General features: G+C 45.9%; 1 protein-coding gene across 4 annotated transcripts in view; it reads right to left on the bottom strand.

The window, feature by feature from the left end:
• Positions 1-16,266, bottom strand: part of LOC138249130 (regulator of nonsense transcripts 3A-like) — a 698,030-nt gene that overhangs the window by 125,540 nt on the left and 556,224 nt on the right. For all 4 annotated transcript variants that reach the window (XM_069203154.1, XM_069203153.1, XM_069203149.1 and 1 more), the window contains one exon: positions 5,861-6,018. In XM_069203154.1, coding sequence (XP_069059255.1) covers positions 5,861-6,018 — 158 coding nt within the window. The remainder of the gene's footprint in view (positions 1-5,860; positions 6,019-16,266) is intronic.

Here is a 16,266-nt window from a genome sequence, read left to right on the forward strand (position 1 = left end):
AAAGAGTTGGTGGCTCAAACAGAGTTGGAAAGCATTGTACAGAAAGAAATAGCATGTATGTTAGAGAAAAAAGATATTGTGGAAGTAGAAGAAGCAGAAAAGGGTAGTGTGAGCACTTTATTCTTGGTGGAAAAGAAAGACAAGGGCTGGAGACCTTTCATAAACCTGAGGGAGTTAAATCAGTTTGTATCATTCCATCACTTCAAAATGGAAGGGTAAACAATTGCTACAAGATGTTCCTCAGGATTTGGATTGGATGGTGCAATTGGATCTCACAGATGCATTTTTCACGGTTCCAATGGCAAAGGAGAGTCAGAAATGTTTACAATTCCACAGGGAAAAAAGATTATATCAACTTCTTTGCCTTCCCTTCTGGTTACCGTCAGCCCCATGGTATTTTGCAAAAGTTGTGAGACCAACTGTGGGATATTTAAGAGAAAGATGAGTAAGGTTGATTGTTTACTTGGACAATTCGCTGGTAATGAATCAGGATGTTTGAGAGTTACAACGGCAGCTGAGGATGGTGATGGAATTGTTTCAGGATTTGGGTTTCATAGTAAACACAGCCAAATCCATTCTAGTCCCAACAAGAAGATTTGAATTTTTAGGATTTATGTTAGATAAGGAAATAAGTCAGTTACTATTAACAGATAAGAAAGTACGAGAGTTAAAAGAGGAGTTCAAATTAATGTAGAGAAAGGAATGTGAAGGTCAGAGATTGGGCTTGAGTAATAGGTCTGTTGCCTTCTTCCATTTAAGCAGTGTTTCTGGGACCCTTACATTACAAGGCTCTTCAGCGTTTGAAGGCTTCAGGTCTGAGGAGAGGTCTGTGGTATGGAGATACAGTGATCCTTTCAGAGGAAGTACAAGAAGAGTTGCATTGTTGGAAGGACTGGAAACTGGAGGAAGACTTGTTCAGGAGGAATCAGATGTTTTTAGGATCTTCGGAAGTGGATCTGTTTGCCTCAAGGCTAATTTATCAGTTGTAGAGTTATGTCAGTTGGAGGCCAGACCCGGGTGCAGTCGCAATAGATGCGTTCACTCAGGATTGATCAACAATGAACGGTTACGCATTCCCTCATTTTTCAATGATACAGAGGGTGTTAGTTCGGGTGAGGAAACAGAGATGTCTTTTGGTTCTTGTCAATTCTTTTTGAAAGACTCAAATATGGTTTCCAACAGTTATGGAAATGGCTGTACAAATACTGGCAGTCGCCAGTAGGTAGTTATAGTTAGTCCCTAGTTTCCATAGCAATACCTTTTTTTGCTAATAACAAAGAATCTGTCATACACAGTTTTATCATCAATAATTTTATTGTAAATGTTGCAGTAATATTATCAATGGTGTCATAGAAGATGTGATGACTGATGTGATATGTGGGGTAATTAGGAGTGCATGTCGAGGGCATACGTTATAGTTACCTTAGTGCACAAGTTATAGTTTCTTGAGATAAGTGCAACTATAGCTGCTGAATTTCTATGGTTTTGGGTGTGTAAAATCTGAACCAAACTATATTGTCCCTGTAACCTTTGTTTTTTCAATGAATTTCTAGGTTTTTTTTTAATGGACGGTAAAATTTCATTACCATACATTAATCGAATGGCCATTGCACATGATCGAATGCAGGGGGCAGTGGTGGGGTTGGCCGAAGGGCCTGACCTGTGGCCAGACCCTGTGGCCAACCCCCTGCATGCAGCCCACCCCTTGCCACCATGCGCAGCGGGGGTTGGCTGGCAGACACCCCCCCCGCATGCAGCCAACCTGCGGACTCCCTCCCCGGGCCGCTTTTAGACCCGAGAACCCCATCCCTGGGGGCCAGCACATTTTCTAGGGTGAGGGGGCTACTTTTGGCCCTAGGGAACCCATTCCCTAGGGCCCAACTTATACTTTATATTTATGGTGCAGGAGGGCATGCAGCCCCGAGGATCCCACTCCCTGGGGCACAGATATAACAGGGAAGGGGCACACAGCACCCCTCCCTGGGCCAATTTTGGCCTCGGGAACCCCATCCCCCAGGACCTAGCTGATTACTAAAGGGGGCCCTCAGCACCCTCCCTGAGCCGATTTTGGCCCTGGGGACCCGATCCTCCCGGGGCCTGGCTGATTACTAAAGGGGAAGTGGGGGCATGCAGTTGGGACCCCAGGGCCTGGCTGTTTATTAAAGGGGAGGGGGCCACGAGGTTCCCCTCCCTGAGCCAATATCAGCACCAGGGACCCCCCCCCGGACCCAGTCAATTACTAAAGGGCAAGGGTGCCACCTGGCCTCCATCCCCAGTAGATTTCAACCCTGGGGGGCCCTATTCCCCAAGGCCCAGACAACAAAGGGTGGGTGCCCTGGTGCCCACCCAGGGCACATACCATATCTTCGTTAGGGGCTGCAGAGCAGATTTTTTTTGTGCTCTCACTTATTGAGACCCGATGAAATTGCTCCATTCAAGCAAGAGCAACACAGCAACACAGGTTTGAAGCCCGTATGTCTCAGGGGTGGCCACTTCGGGACATTGCAGAAGCCGGCCCTGGTGATGGGCTCCCCAGGGACATTAGGGCCTCTTGGCCCATCCAAGGGGCATAAAAAGAGAGGGCAGGGAACTGTGTTTTTTAAACATTTTGTAGAGGATGTGTGACAAAATTTTGTCCAAATATTTTTTTTACCCCAGGCAGGGTCCCAAGCACCATACGTACAGAGGCAACCAATCAGATCTCAGTTTGAGATCTTTTGGATCCGCGGACCCTCCACGTCTCTTGATGTACATCTTTTTTCCTTCAATAACACCAAAACTACTGCCAAAATGTACACCAAACTGCAAAAGGAACTCTTCCTGGACCACGATCTAGCTTTCTGCCAAATTTGGAGTAATTCGGTTCAGTGGTTTGGACTGTAGTTGCTTCTAAAATCCCTATGGGAAATTGAATAGGGAAAATGTGTTTTTGGGCCCCCCTTTTTCTCGGCCCCGCTTAATGACTCACCCTGAAACTTTCCCAACAGCAGCTGAAGTGAGTGACAAACTAGTTTTCTGGAAACTAGGTCCTGAATATAACTACCTACAGGCGACTGCCATAAATATATATTCACTGAAAAAAAAACAAAGGTTAAAGTGACATTATAGCTAGGTGGACATGTCAGTTAAAACATACCATTTTAAACTAAAAAAAAACACAAATTCATCAGTTATAGTTATCTCAAATAACAATAACTGGTTCCCTAAAGTAACTATAACTTGCGTCTTCACCAATCAATGTCGTCATCAATTATGTCATTTCAGATGTTCCAGTGATGTTATCAATTGGTCATGGAGCATGTCATGAGTGATGTAACATGGGAGGTAATTGGCTGTGCATGGCGTGGTGGTGAGGTATAGTTACTTTATGGCACCAGTTATAGTTATTTGAACTAACTACAACTTGTGAATTTCAGTGTTTTTTAAGTTTAAAATGGTATATTTTAATTGCATTTTCATCTAACTTTAACACCACTTTAAACCTTTGTTTTTTTCAGTGAATATCTAGGGTTCTTTGATGTACTTTATTCTCAATATCTAAAAAGCATGCCTATTGCTTTTGTCTTAAAACATTTCAATAACAATTTAAAATAAAAAAAAATTAAGTCTTTTTTTACATTCTTTAAGACACATATTGCAGTCATAAAAGCAAACCCAGGGGATACCATACATTCCCGAGCTGAAGAGCAAAATCTCTAGCTCTGGTAATACTCAAAAACACCAATTACTTTTCCTGTTGTCGTATTCTATAGATTCCTGAAAACAGAAGGCTATTTTTTAAGTATTTGTGGGGGGCTAATGACACCCTGCAGCCCCCAAAACACGTAAAAATACATAGTGGTAGTGTTCCTGCGCCAGACTGAGGGCACCACCAGCAGAAAAATATATTTAAATCAGTCCATGAAGGGCATTATGGATGTCCCTCCCAGGACACCCACAGCTTTCATTTCTGTTGGGGCCGTAGGAGGAGCCACAAGGCCCCTGCTGACCTGCTAAATTCCCTGCAAGAGGCCCCATTTGATGGTTCTGTGCAGGAGACATCAACACTCTTATTTATTTAGATCACTGGGCTTCCCCAGTGCCCACCAGGGACACTCCACAGAATTAGTTTCATTGGGGGTTGGTTGGGAGTCCCAGGGACCCCGCTGCCTCACTGGCTCCCATCAAGTGGCCCTATTCTATGTGACAGTGCAGGAGCTTGACACTTTTCTTGTTTTTCAACATGGGGTGCCCTGGTGCAAAATGGTCATCTCACAGCATTAACCACCTAGGAGGAGCAGCTACTGTCTGTGCTCCTGCTGGGCGGGATGAATTCTATGTTTCCCTACCCCCAAGAGCTATTCTGCTCCTGCCAAGTGGGAGAGTAAGTGTTTTTCCATGTTTTGATGGGCTGGAAAACTACAGTGTCCCAGGGATGGGGTCTTTGGGGTACCGTCAATGGGCAATGGGCTCCCAGGGCCATACCATGCCTCGAAGGGGGGGATCTCACAGCCGTCCCCTCCATTTCAAGCACATAGCACAGGATGCAGTCCCAGGGCCTCAATGAAGCTTGCGGAGGAGAGTTGCATGCCCCCTTCCACAAATCTTTAAACTCTCCCTGGGGGATTGGGTCCCTGGGGACTGGAGAGGGGGGGCCCTCTGAGATCCCCAACCCCCAATCAGGCCTAGGGGGCAGGGTATCCCTACCCTGTCCCCTTATGCTTTTTTACTGTATTTTCAAGACAGGGGATTGAGTCCAGAGTCTTAAAATTGCTGCCATTACACCTTCGTGGATGTGGTGACAGTCAATCAGATCTGTTAGCGCCTTGGCGTGAAATAGCTATATTCTTTAAACCTTAATTTCTCTAAAACTACTGAACGGAATAGCACAAAATCACAAAAAGCATGGTTTTGGGACCAAGATCTTACTTTCTGTCATAGTTGGTGTAAATCTGTTGGGCCGTTTCCTATGGGAACTGTGCTAGCTATAACTCCCAGTGGCTATAGTTCGGGCTGCGCTGTGGTGTAGATATTAGATTTTCTTTAGCCATACTGTATAAATATCTTATATCAGCACATTTATTTATGTGATGTACACTTTACATTGTTCTGTACTGATGTGTAGTTATTTACATATTTCAAGGCTGCACTGCTTTGTACAGTAAATTCAACAACAGTATTGTGTGATGTCGACAATGAGATGTCATCAATGATGTAATTGAACATGTCATTAGTAATGTAATATCTAGGCCATAAGCAGTGCACCATGTTGTGGCACAAGTTATAGTTAGCGCAGATATCTATAACTTGCAAATTTCAGTGTTTTTTATTTAACATTGAATGTTTTAACTGCCATTATTACCTAACACAAACAAACAAACGTACACACACACACCAATAGGGCAGTCAAGGGGTCACACATCTTAAAATATATGGCTTTTAATGAAAACCTGGAAAATCAGATTAAAGCAGGAAAGTACATTTTTTATTTACATCCTGTGTGGTGAAGGACAGAACATATTTATCTTCATATCTCATTAGACTACAAGGTCTACTAGAAAAAATACAACTTCACAAATGCATCCGTGATATAAAAAAAGCTTCTCTGTTTCTTTCCATATTGATAAAGAAAAATTGCTAGTGCGAAATGCATATTTTTGAAGAAGAGTGTATGGAGGTCTCATATCACCTGGCAAGTTTTGTCAGTTCAATGAATGAACAATAAAGATATTTTACTTGCTCTTCAATGCCCTCCTTGAAAGTAATATTATATGGAAACATATGCTAGAGCGGGCTTGTATTAAAGGTAACAAATATAAAATACAGTGTGGGAAAACAAATGTTAGTAAAATCTTAAAAGTTGCATTTCAATTGGACTTACTTTTCTTGGAGATCTTTAACACAACTTTCTGATTGTCTGGATTTTAGGGATGCAGATGCCGGAGGTTTTTCCCATTTAAAATCGTCCATTTCGGATTCTTCCTTCTCATCTGCTTTTTCTGTGGATGACTCCTCTCCCCTATCAGACTTTTTCAAGAGCTGCAAGTAAAATTTTCACACCTCATTAAGATTGTAAAATGTTCCCAATTGTGCACTTACAAAAACAGTAAGTTTCTGCACATGTGGGTACAACTGCATACGCTGTCAAAAACATCATAGAAAAACTAAAGAAATAAGTCATATAGCAACATTTTTTAGCACCTGATTAGTTTGCTCTTAGCGAAAAAGAGTTGTTATGAGCAAAGAGATATCTAAACATACATATAGGAATATGACAACTCCTCACACGACGTATGGCTAAGCCATAAGATTTTATATCACATCATGTAAGTATACATTTACAATCAATAGGTCTGGCAGCACGGATTTTTCATACTCAAATGTATTTAAGTGCAAAGTAACTCCTGAAATCTTACTAGTAATCTCTTGTTTTTTTTTATTGGCGAACAGACGTGCCCCTGAGCATTTCCTGTATTTCCTTATAGTGGTCGGTTACAGGAGTTCCCAGCTCTTGCTGGAATTACAAGATTTGTGGTTATTCAGCAGAACTGTTGCTTTTCACCTGGAGGCAGCACTTTCTGACAGCAGCCGCAGACTTCTGATGGTATACCGGGAGAAATGAGGAATAACATGCATCCACTTATTTCCTCTACATTTAGGGGCGGGGTGGGGGAACGGGTGTTAGAGGGAATGGGAGTATAAGAGTGGATGGAGTTACCAAACCAAAATCCAGTTACCTCGTTATGAGACCCTACGTCTCTAATCCAGAGGTAGGAAGGGCTGTAACCACTTAACCAGAAAGGATGTTTGGCAAAAAGAAAGGACAAATCTGCAAACAAAGCCTGCAATCGGTGTAAATAAACCTCCTACATACGTAAAGGGGTACAGAAGGGCACGGAATAATATTTAAAACATAATTAACTTCTGCTAGTGCCTTCTTCAAGAACCGTGCAATTGAAGGATGTGACCACAGCAGGTGTAAATGTCTCATCAGTACAGTACAACATAATGGTGAACTGGAATCCTTAATTAAGACTTATCTTATATGTGATTTAACTCAAGTTAATATCTCACACTGATCAGTCTCTACCTAATGCTCATGGAGACCGACACTAATGCAAATCAACATGCCTTAGTTCATAGTTAATGACGCAGAGTAACATTCAGGTTCATATATAGTGTATCTTTAGCTGGTATTGGTGTGGTGTACCAATCCGAGGCTATTAAACAATAAAACCAGATATTAATTACTTGGATTCACCTATAGTATAAATACCGGATATTAATGACCTGTATTCACCATCTGTCGCTATTTACTGAAGCAGCTGGGTTCTCAGAGACTCAAAAGGAAGTGTAAAGCGGACTTCGCCTATCCACCTAACAGTCACAATTAACGTATTACTTGGGAACAAATAACCCAACATCTTAATTTTAAATCCATATACTATAGCAATCTCATACTATGCAATAGAGGCCATAGTCCTCTCAATACCATGCTCAATGGAATGTTAGACTTAGGTGTCTCAGGAAGCTTTAACATCTTGAGTCATATATGAGTAGTATATGCTATAAGAAAATTGAATAACAAATTAAATGTATGAGGAAATAATATGAAGCAGCTTGTATCCAAGGGCATGTGGGAGCTTTTCCATGTATAGCCTGGGGATTGTTGTTATCTGCAGCACCTCATGCATTTCGTATTGAAGTTGGACTTAGAAGTAATACAGGTTACTGCCTGGCGTCTTAACCCTCCTAACAAACAAGTTACTTACTTTCAGTAATGCCTTATCTGGTAGAGACATATTCTAGCCGCAGATTCCTTACCTTAGAATTTTCTCCCAGCGTCAGTCTGGATTCAAAGATTTTTCTTGAGCAGTACCCCTGCACGCCATTAGATGGTGTCAGTCAGCTCCGCGTCCGTTGTGGGTTTTGTGCGTGGCAGATATGACACTGCAGGACCTATATGGGCACCACCCCAGTGCGCTGACGTCAGTTTCTTTTCACAACTTTCCAGGCCAGAAGCGAGGAGCCATGAAGAACACTGACCACTGGTACGTCACAACTAGGGTACTGGAAGGGAAGTCCCTGTCCCTAGAAATCAGTTTGTGGAACAGGGAGGATGGGTGGGTTGGTAGGGAAACTGAAACTAGAATATGTCTCTACTAGATGAAGTGTTACCAAAGGTAAGTAACTTGTTCATCTGATAGAGACTTCTATTTGCAGATTCTTTACCTTAGGATAGATACCCAACCAATACCATTCCCCGAAGGAGGGTCTGCAAACCAAGATCATACTAGGAAGTCCTGCAAGACTGACAGATAAAGTATCCATCCCTCCATACCTGACTGTCTAAGCAGTAGTGTTTGGTAAACATGTGCAGTGATGCCCACGTTGCTGCCTGACATGTCCAGGACTGGAACTCTGCCTGCTAACACAGTGGTTGCAGCCGTTGCTATGGCAGAACGAGCGTGCAAACCTTGTGGGGGCTGTCTTTTAGCCAATGCGTAGCACATATTATTTCAGAGAACACCCCATCTAGAGATGGTTCTCTTCTGCACTGCCCTACCTTTCTTTGCACCCACATATCCTACAAAGAATTGGCCATCCACCCAGAACTCTTTGATGAAGGTAGAACGCCAATGATCTTTTTGTGTCCAGGCAGTGGAGTCTCTCCCCTTCCATTAGAAGGATGAGGGGTGCGTAAAAATTAGGCAAGGTGATGGACTGTTCTACATGAAAGGGCGTGACCACTTTTGGGAAGAAGAAAGCCCTGGTGAGAAGCACCACTTTGTCAGGATAGATGGAAAGGTGGGGTGGCTTAGATGGCAATGCCTGCAGCTCACTCATCCTGCGGACAGATATAATGGCCTCAAGGAAGGCTGTTTTTAACGTCAGAAGCCTCAGAGGACAGTTATGGAGCGGCTCAAAAGGAGCGCACATTAAGAAAGTAAGAACCAGATTCGAATCCCATTGGGGCATTATGAATGGTGATGGACGAAACAAATGCATAAGACCTTTTAGGAATCAATTGACAATAGGAGATTTAAACAAGGAGGGTTTGTCAGGTAATCTCAGAAAAGCAGAGATAGAAGACAAATAACCTTTGAGGGTGCCCAAAGCAGAGCCCTGATGGGCCAAAGAACGTATAAACAAAAGAACCTTGGTAAGAGGGGCAGAAAGGCGGTCAAAAGACTTGTCCATGCAACAAGTCTGGTTCATCAACAGGTGTATACCGTTTTGGTGGATTGGTGCCTGGCTGCCAAGATAATGTTACAGATTTTGGACGGAAGGTCAAAAGCTGTCAACTGCTGCTGCTCAGTCTCCACGCAAGAAGGCGGAAACTGCACAGGTTTGGGTGGAGAACCCTCCCCTGCTGCTGCAACAGACGATCCTCCAAAAAGGGCAGTCTGATTGGAGGATCCATGGCCAGGCTCAATAGGTCGGGATACCAGACTCTTTGTGCCCATTCTGGTGCCACAAGGATCACTTGGGCCCTATCATTCTTGATCTTCTTGAGAACTCTGGGCAGAAGTGGTATGGGCGGTAAGGCGTACAGGAGGCCTGAGCTCCACTTGAGAAAAAAGGATTGCTGAGCGACCGCGCCTTGGAAACTCCAACCCACAGTACTGCTGGGATTGTGCATTCTCTACGGAGGCAAACAGCAGGCTTCCTCCACTGCTGAAAAAGACCTTGTGCCACCTCCGGATGGAGACGCCATTCGTGATCGACAAGGCACGGTCGGCTGAGTTCGCCACTCTGGCATTAAGAGAGCCCACTAGGTCTTGAACCACCAGGTAAATGCCCTGATTTTCCAGCCATGTCTGGAGGTGCAGAGCCTCTTGACACAGTTCACAACCCCACCCGCCTTGTTTTTTGGAATACCACATGGCAGTGGTGTTGTCTGTGAACACTTGCACTACTTTCCCTTTGAGAAGGGTAGGAAATGCTTTTGAAGCCAGTCTGATCGCCCTGAGCTCCAAAAGACTGATGTGGAGCTCGCACTCTGCTGGAGACCAGACACCTCTGATATCCTCCTCTCCCATGAGGCCACGCCATCTCAGGAGTGACGCATCTCTCACTACTGTCAGGTATGGTTGGGGAAGTGAAAGGATCTGCCTCCGACCCAATCGTGGTTTAAAAGCCACCACTGCAGATCTTGCGCAGTTCCATCCGAGATCCGGACCATGTCGGAGAGGTTCCCCTGATGCGGCGCACACTGGAACTTCAGGTACCACTGCTGAGCCTGCATATGCCATCTGACATGCGTCACTAACAGGATGAAAGAGGCCATGAGGCCCAGCAGTCCCTGAGTCATTCTCACTGAAATACAGGTTAGAGGCTGAAACATCGGTTCCACAGCCTGAATATCCTGGACTCACCAATCGGAAGGATAGGCCCAAAATTGCACTGTGTCCACAACAGCTCTGATGAAGGGGAGGGCCTGATAAGGAATCAGGTGTGACTTTGGCACGTTTATAGTAAACCTCAGCGAATGCAGAAGGTCCGCTGTAGGCTGTAGTCTGGAGGTGAGCACACCTTCAACAGCCAGTTGTCAAGGTAAGGGAAGACTGAAACCCCTGACCTGCGCAGATGAGCTGCGACCACTGCCATCACTTTGGTGTACACCTGAGGGATGTGGTAAGGCCAAAAAGGAGCATGGTAAACTGCAAATACTCATAGCCTACCATGAACCGCAAGTAACATCTCTGGGCAGACAGGACAGGAATATGGAAATAGGTGTTCTGCAAGTCCAACGCTACTATCCAGTCTTCTGTGTACAGGGCAGATAGAACCTAAGCCAGAGTGAGCACTTTTAACTTCTCTGTCCTGAGGAAGAGATTGAGGGACTGGGGTCTGGGATAGGGCGGAGGCCCTTGTCCTTTTTAGGCACCATAAAGAAGCAGTGATAACAACCACAACCTACTTCTGGCACAGGGACTGTATCTATGGCTCCCTTGGCCAACTGAAACATAACCTCCATGTGGAGAAGTGCCAAGTGATCCTCCGTCATCCGATCAAAGGATGGTGGCATGGATGGAGGACTAATCTTGAAGGGGAGGTTGTAGCCCCTTTGGATGATTTGAAAAACCCATCTATCTGACGTGATGGGCTGCGAGCCGGGCAGGTGATGGCGAATCCTGCTTTCGCCTGGTCCCTGATGGGGAAGCGTCAGACTAGGAAGGTTTGGAGGCTGCAGACGGAGGAGTGGACTGGCTAGACCGCTGGCTCCCTGATCCACGAGGACGTTGGATCCCACGATTTTGGACATGCAGAGGCTGGGCAGAATGCACAGCATGGTGGCTGGAGGGAAACTAATGTGGTGGGATGCCCTTTCCGTAGCCACAAAAGAGGCGAAAAGCAGACTGTGGGGGGTGAGGAGGCAGCTGCGAGGTCCAAGGACCTGGCCAACATCTGGGACTCCTTAAAGTGGTTGAGGCAGAGTCTTCTTTGTCTCTGAAGAGACAGGTGCCATCAAAGGGCATGCCCAAAAGAGTGGATTGGACACCCACGGAAAAGCCAGACATCCTCAATGAAGTGTGGTGCCTTAAGGCCACTGTCGATGTAACCGATATGCCTGGTGAGTCAGTCGTACCCAGCCCACATTGTATTGTGAACTTAGCTGCGTCTCTCCCGTCAGCAACAGCTTGAGAGAGAATGGCCAGGCCCTCCTCTAGGACCTGTGACAGCACTTGGGCAACCGAGTCCCATAAGGTATGGGTGTAACGGCCCAAAGGGCATGCAGTGTTCACTGACCACAATGCCAGGACAGAGGAAGAAAACATCTTCTTTCCAAGCTGATCCAGCCTCTTGGATTCCCTATCCGGGCGTGCGGAAGGGAGTGCACCTGGGGATGTGGAGACTTCAATAACGAAGTTCTCAGGGTTCGGGTGTTGCATCAGGAACACTTGGTCATTTGTAGCTGGTCTATGGTGGCGGGCGCTTGTCTTGTTCACAGGAGCCCCTGTGTTGGGTTTGGACCAGGTTTCCCCCAGGACATCAGTGAGGGCTTCATAGGGCAAAAGGGGTTCAGAAGTGCAAGCCCCAGGTTGAAGCATCTCTGTGAGGAGGTTAGTCCTGACTGCCTCCAAAGGCAGCTCGAGGCCCAGGACCTCTGCAGCTCTCCGTACCACTCTGGAGTAGGACGCATCCTCCTCCATAGCCACGGTAGGGGAAGAAAGCATTCCAGTGTCAGGGCAAGTGTCCAGATCCCTAGCCTCACCTAGGTCCATCCACCAGTCCATGGGATCTTCAAGCTGGTATTCCAAAGGGTCCAGTGACCCCTCCCAATCCTCACAGTACCCCAACCCAATAGATTAAGGGTCAAGATCCGACCTAGGGAGCAAGGTCGGCGTCGAAGTCGGAATTGGTGTCACACGAAACCAGTCTGGCTCTACGTAGGCAATGAGGATGGGGTCGATGCCGACCGGTAGGCACTGTTGGCTTCAGGAGCATTCACATCAGAACCATTGTGGGGGAAGGTCGAACTGGAACAGCCCACACCTGTTTGGATCCAGGAACGGATCCATGGGTGCCCCCCAGAGCAGAGGCCGAAGTCACCTGCACGGAACCTGAGGGGGCCCTTACCGACTTTGCAGGGCTCAGCGACACTGCAGCAGAGTCAGACTGCCCGAATATGAGGTGCATGGCCTCATAGGACTTGCGGAGTTGGGCAGGGGGGTCACTCCAGCTCCTGAAAACTTAGGGAGGAATTTAGCCGATGCAGAAGAAGGCTCCAAGGATGGAGGCCTGGAACAACGATGTTCCTCTTCCCTGACGCGTCAGCTGATGGACGGGTTGAAGTTAAAGAATGTTTGTTTTTCTTCAACTTCTTTTTGTGCCTTGACTTACTCAACATTTCTGAGGACTTGGAGTGGGACGACGAAGAATGGTGCTACACAACCGTTCTCTGGACCTTCCACTCTAACGAGATCAGAAGCGACGCAGAGCTGAGTGCAGGGCCACAAGAAGTTTAAGGGACCACTCCCTCAAAGATTGCAGATTCATGGCCCCGCACTCGGAGCACAACTTATAGTCATGGTCCAAACACCACAAGCACATGAGGTGAAGGCTTATCATGAACATTGCAGTGCTTGAACCCGGCCTTGCGTGATGACATCCTCAATGCACCAAGAGTGTAAACACACAAAAATCTTTGACAAAGCGTCAAAAAAGATCAGTCAAAAAGTGACTGTGAGATAGCTCTTCTTTGGATCTGCGCTTGGCTGGCGCGGAAAGATAAGAACTGACGTCAGAGCACCAAGTGGTGCCTAGATCGGTCCCACAGTATAATTTCCAGAGTGCACGACGTCTATGATGGACGCAGGACCGACAGACACCACCTAAGAGCGCGCAGAGGTACTGCTCAGAAAAATATTCCAGATCGAGACCGACGCCTGGGGGAAATTCTAAGGTAAGGAATCTGCAACTAGAATACTCTATCACATTCAGAGGGCTAAGTTGCTGTGGATCTGCAGCCTTTGAATGTAGGGCAACCCATGCCAACCTTGCACTCATAGACTTGCATTTAAAAAAATAAATCAAAGCACTAAATAACATGTTTGAAAAGTACAGGGGCATAGCTTGGTCAGTGAGATTTTGGGGGGCATGGGGCTTCAGATTTTCTGAACAATCATCCTGGTATATTATAGGAAAATACGTGAAGGAAAAGCGGAGAATGAGGGAGGAGCAGTGGACAGGAAGAGCAGTGTGGATTGTTATGGGTACTTAAAACTTAAAATGCAATATTTTATAAAACAACCAACCTTTTCTTAAACTTCAGGACAGTGAGAAGAAAGAAAGTGCGTGTGCATGTTCTTCTGCGCATTCAAAAATATAAATTGAAATCCGGCAGACAAGTCACCACACCCGGCTGAAAGCACTTCTACCCAACCATTTACTAGAAAACACATTTATTATTATTTATAACACCCCAAACACCTCCGCTGAAGTTACGTCCCTGGAAAAGTAATAAAATTAAGCAGAATTGAAATTTTAAGTAATCCAATGCTGTGGGCATAGCAAAAGGTAGCAACTGCAACCCACACATTTTTGGGTGATCTAGAGCCATATAATGATTATGTCGTGGCAGCCCTGCCAAGTGCCACATATCTTGTATTACACTAAAGCATTTTTGAAAATTTTCACCACAATGACAGAAATTGTCACACTTTGGGCGGCGCTTGGCAGAACTGGCACAGGAGCAGAACTAAAGAAGGGCATTGAGCTATGCCCTGCAGTATTTCACCCTGCAAGGGCATGCATCCTGTCTTCATATACAGTCAGTGACAATGGCTGCTAAACTGAAGGTGGCAGGCTACAGGCAGTCTTCAAACCGGTCCCAGGATGCTTGTTTCCGGCCCAGTGAGGACCTGGCTCGGCACTTCGGGCTGGACTGATGAAGGGTGAAACCCTGAAACCGGTCCCAGGATGCTTGTTTCCGGTCCAGTGAGGACCTGGCTTGGCAGTTCGGGCTGGACTGTTCCCATGAGGAACAGGGTCAAGACTGATTTGCATATAGCTGGGTCTAAACTGGGGTGGCATAGTGAGCAAAAGAACAATGGATTAAACCCAGTTCTGTGACTGGGGGTGAGTGTTTGCATTGTTCAGCACTCCGTCCATCATCCTTTTGTGTTGCTAAAGTTGCCCTAAGTGGGAAGGGTATGCCCAAACGTGGGTCCCTTGCTCACTGTATTCAAGCTAGCCTGGCAGATGAAAGGTGAAACCCTGAAACCAGTCCCAGGATGCTTGTTTCCAGTCCAGTGAGGACCTGGCTTGGGAGTTCGGGTTGGACTGTTCCCATGAGGAACAGGGTTAAGACTGATTTGCATATGGCTGGGTCCAAACTGGGGTGGCATAGTGAGCAAAAGAACGATGGATTAAACTCAGATCTGTGACTGGGGGTGAGTGTTTGCATTGTTTAGCACTCCGTCCATCATCCTTTTGTGTTGCTCAAGTCTTCGAGCAAAGCCATGATTGTCATATGCTCATGTTCTAAGTCTTGCTAAGCCCTCACTAAACATTGCCATGGAGCAAACAGGCCCCTCCTGCTCCTTGCAGCCTTGAATTAGTATAATAATTCCCGTGCTCATGTGCTTCTCCTAGCAGAGCACTGAAGTAGGACAGTACTTGTACCATGCCAATGACAGCAGTACCCTAGGCCACAGAGTAAGTTATGAAACAACTCAAACCCTCTACTCTCGCAGACATGCATAATGCAGGGGTTTAGGCCTCCAGTCATAATGGAGGCCACCAACCGTGGTCTGTGTGACTTACTGTAACTCAGTACTGAGCTTGTCTCTGCTATCATCCCCCAACATAAACTGAACCCCCCTCAGCGTCGCCTGCGCGCCCATGTTTTATATGTATACTCTTTATATGAATGCTGTTAAAGGTGCGCTTTGCTATTTAAAAGCCTAAAAAAGCCGTTTTATGTCACACTCAGCTGAACACAGTACAACCAGGGTCCCTCTACCTATATTCAAAAGAGACGCACAGGTTTCAAGGACAGGAAACCCTAAGAAATGCTTTTCCCACACCAGAAACACAGGGAGCAACTCTGATCACCCCTATATGATTCAAAGCATGCATATTTCGGAATGCCCCGAATGACACAACTCTACTCTTATCTGATACGAGTAGGGACTCCAGTTTTTAGTTTCAGCTTATTAATGCGGCTCACAGGTCGGAAATATATGTTTTTCAGTTGAAACCGAAATTTACCGAAGTTCTCCACTAAACGGAAGCAGAACACCATCACTACTGACTTGAGATTTCCATTTATATCCCGATGAAAGGCGTACAGGGAAATGCCTGTAAAACCTCGAAAAGAAGCGGTCCCAATGGCCCAAAGTTAACCTGATGAAGCTGACAACCCAGTGCATCTTCCTTCTATACCTTGCTGACTGGAACAAGGCCCACGGGTTCTGAATGCTAGGCTAGGAGGCACAGTTTTCCATGGCTAAGGCACTGACACAAACATGACTGATGGCTGAAGCCAAAAGCCTCCCTCCCTTTTACCCGTCTACCCTTAAACTATCAGTACTCAGAGCGGGAGGGGTAAATGGCCAAAACCTACTAACCAGGAGTGACTGACCAGGATCACGAACCTGGTGTGTTGCTGGGGCATGAAGAATGGTTACGATCTGCAGGATACAGCAACACACTGAGACTACCATAGGTAGCCTCTCTTCTTTCCAAGAGAGTTAACATAAACCTTTTTGTTCTACTCATGCTTGGTTTTCCTCATAGGCATTGCTTTGTTGCAAACCAGAAGGCTTTGTCTATGTA

Source organism: Pleurodeles waltl, chromosome 8, assembly GCF_031143425.1.
Source record: "Pleurodeles waltl isolate 20211129_DDA chromosome 8, aPleWal1.hap1.20221129, whole genome shotgun sequence".
Lineage (NCBI taxonomy): Eukaryota > Metazoa > Chordata > Amphibia > Caudata > Salamandridae > Pleurodeles > Pleurodeles waltl.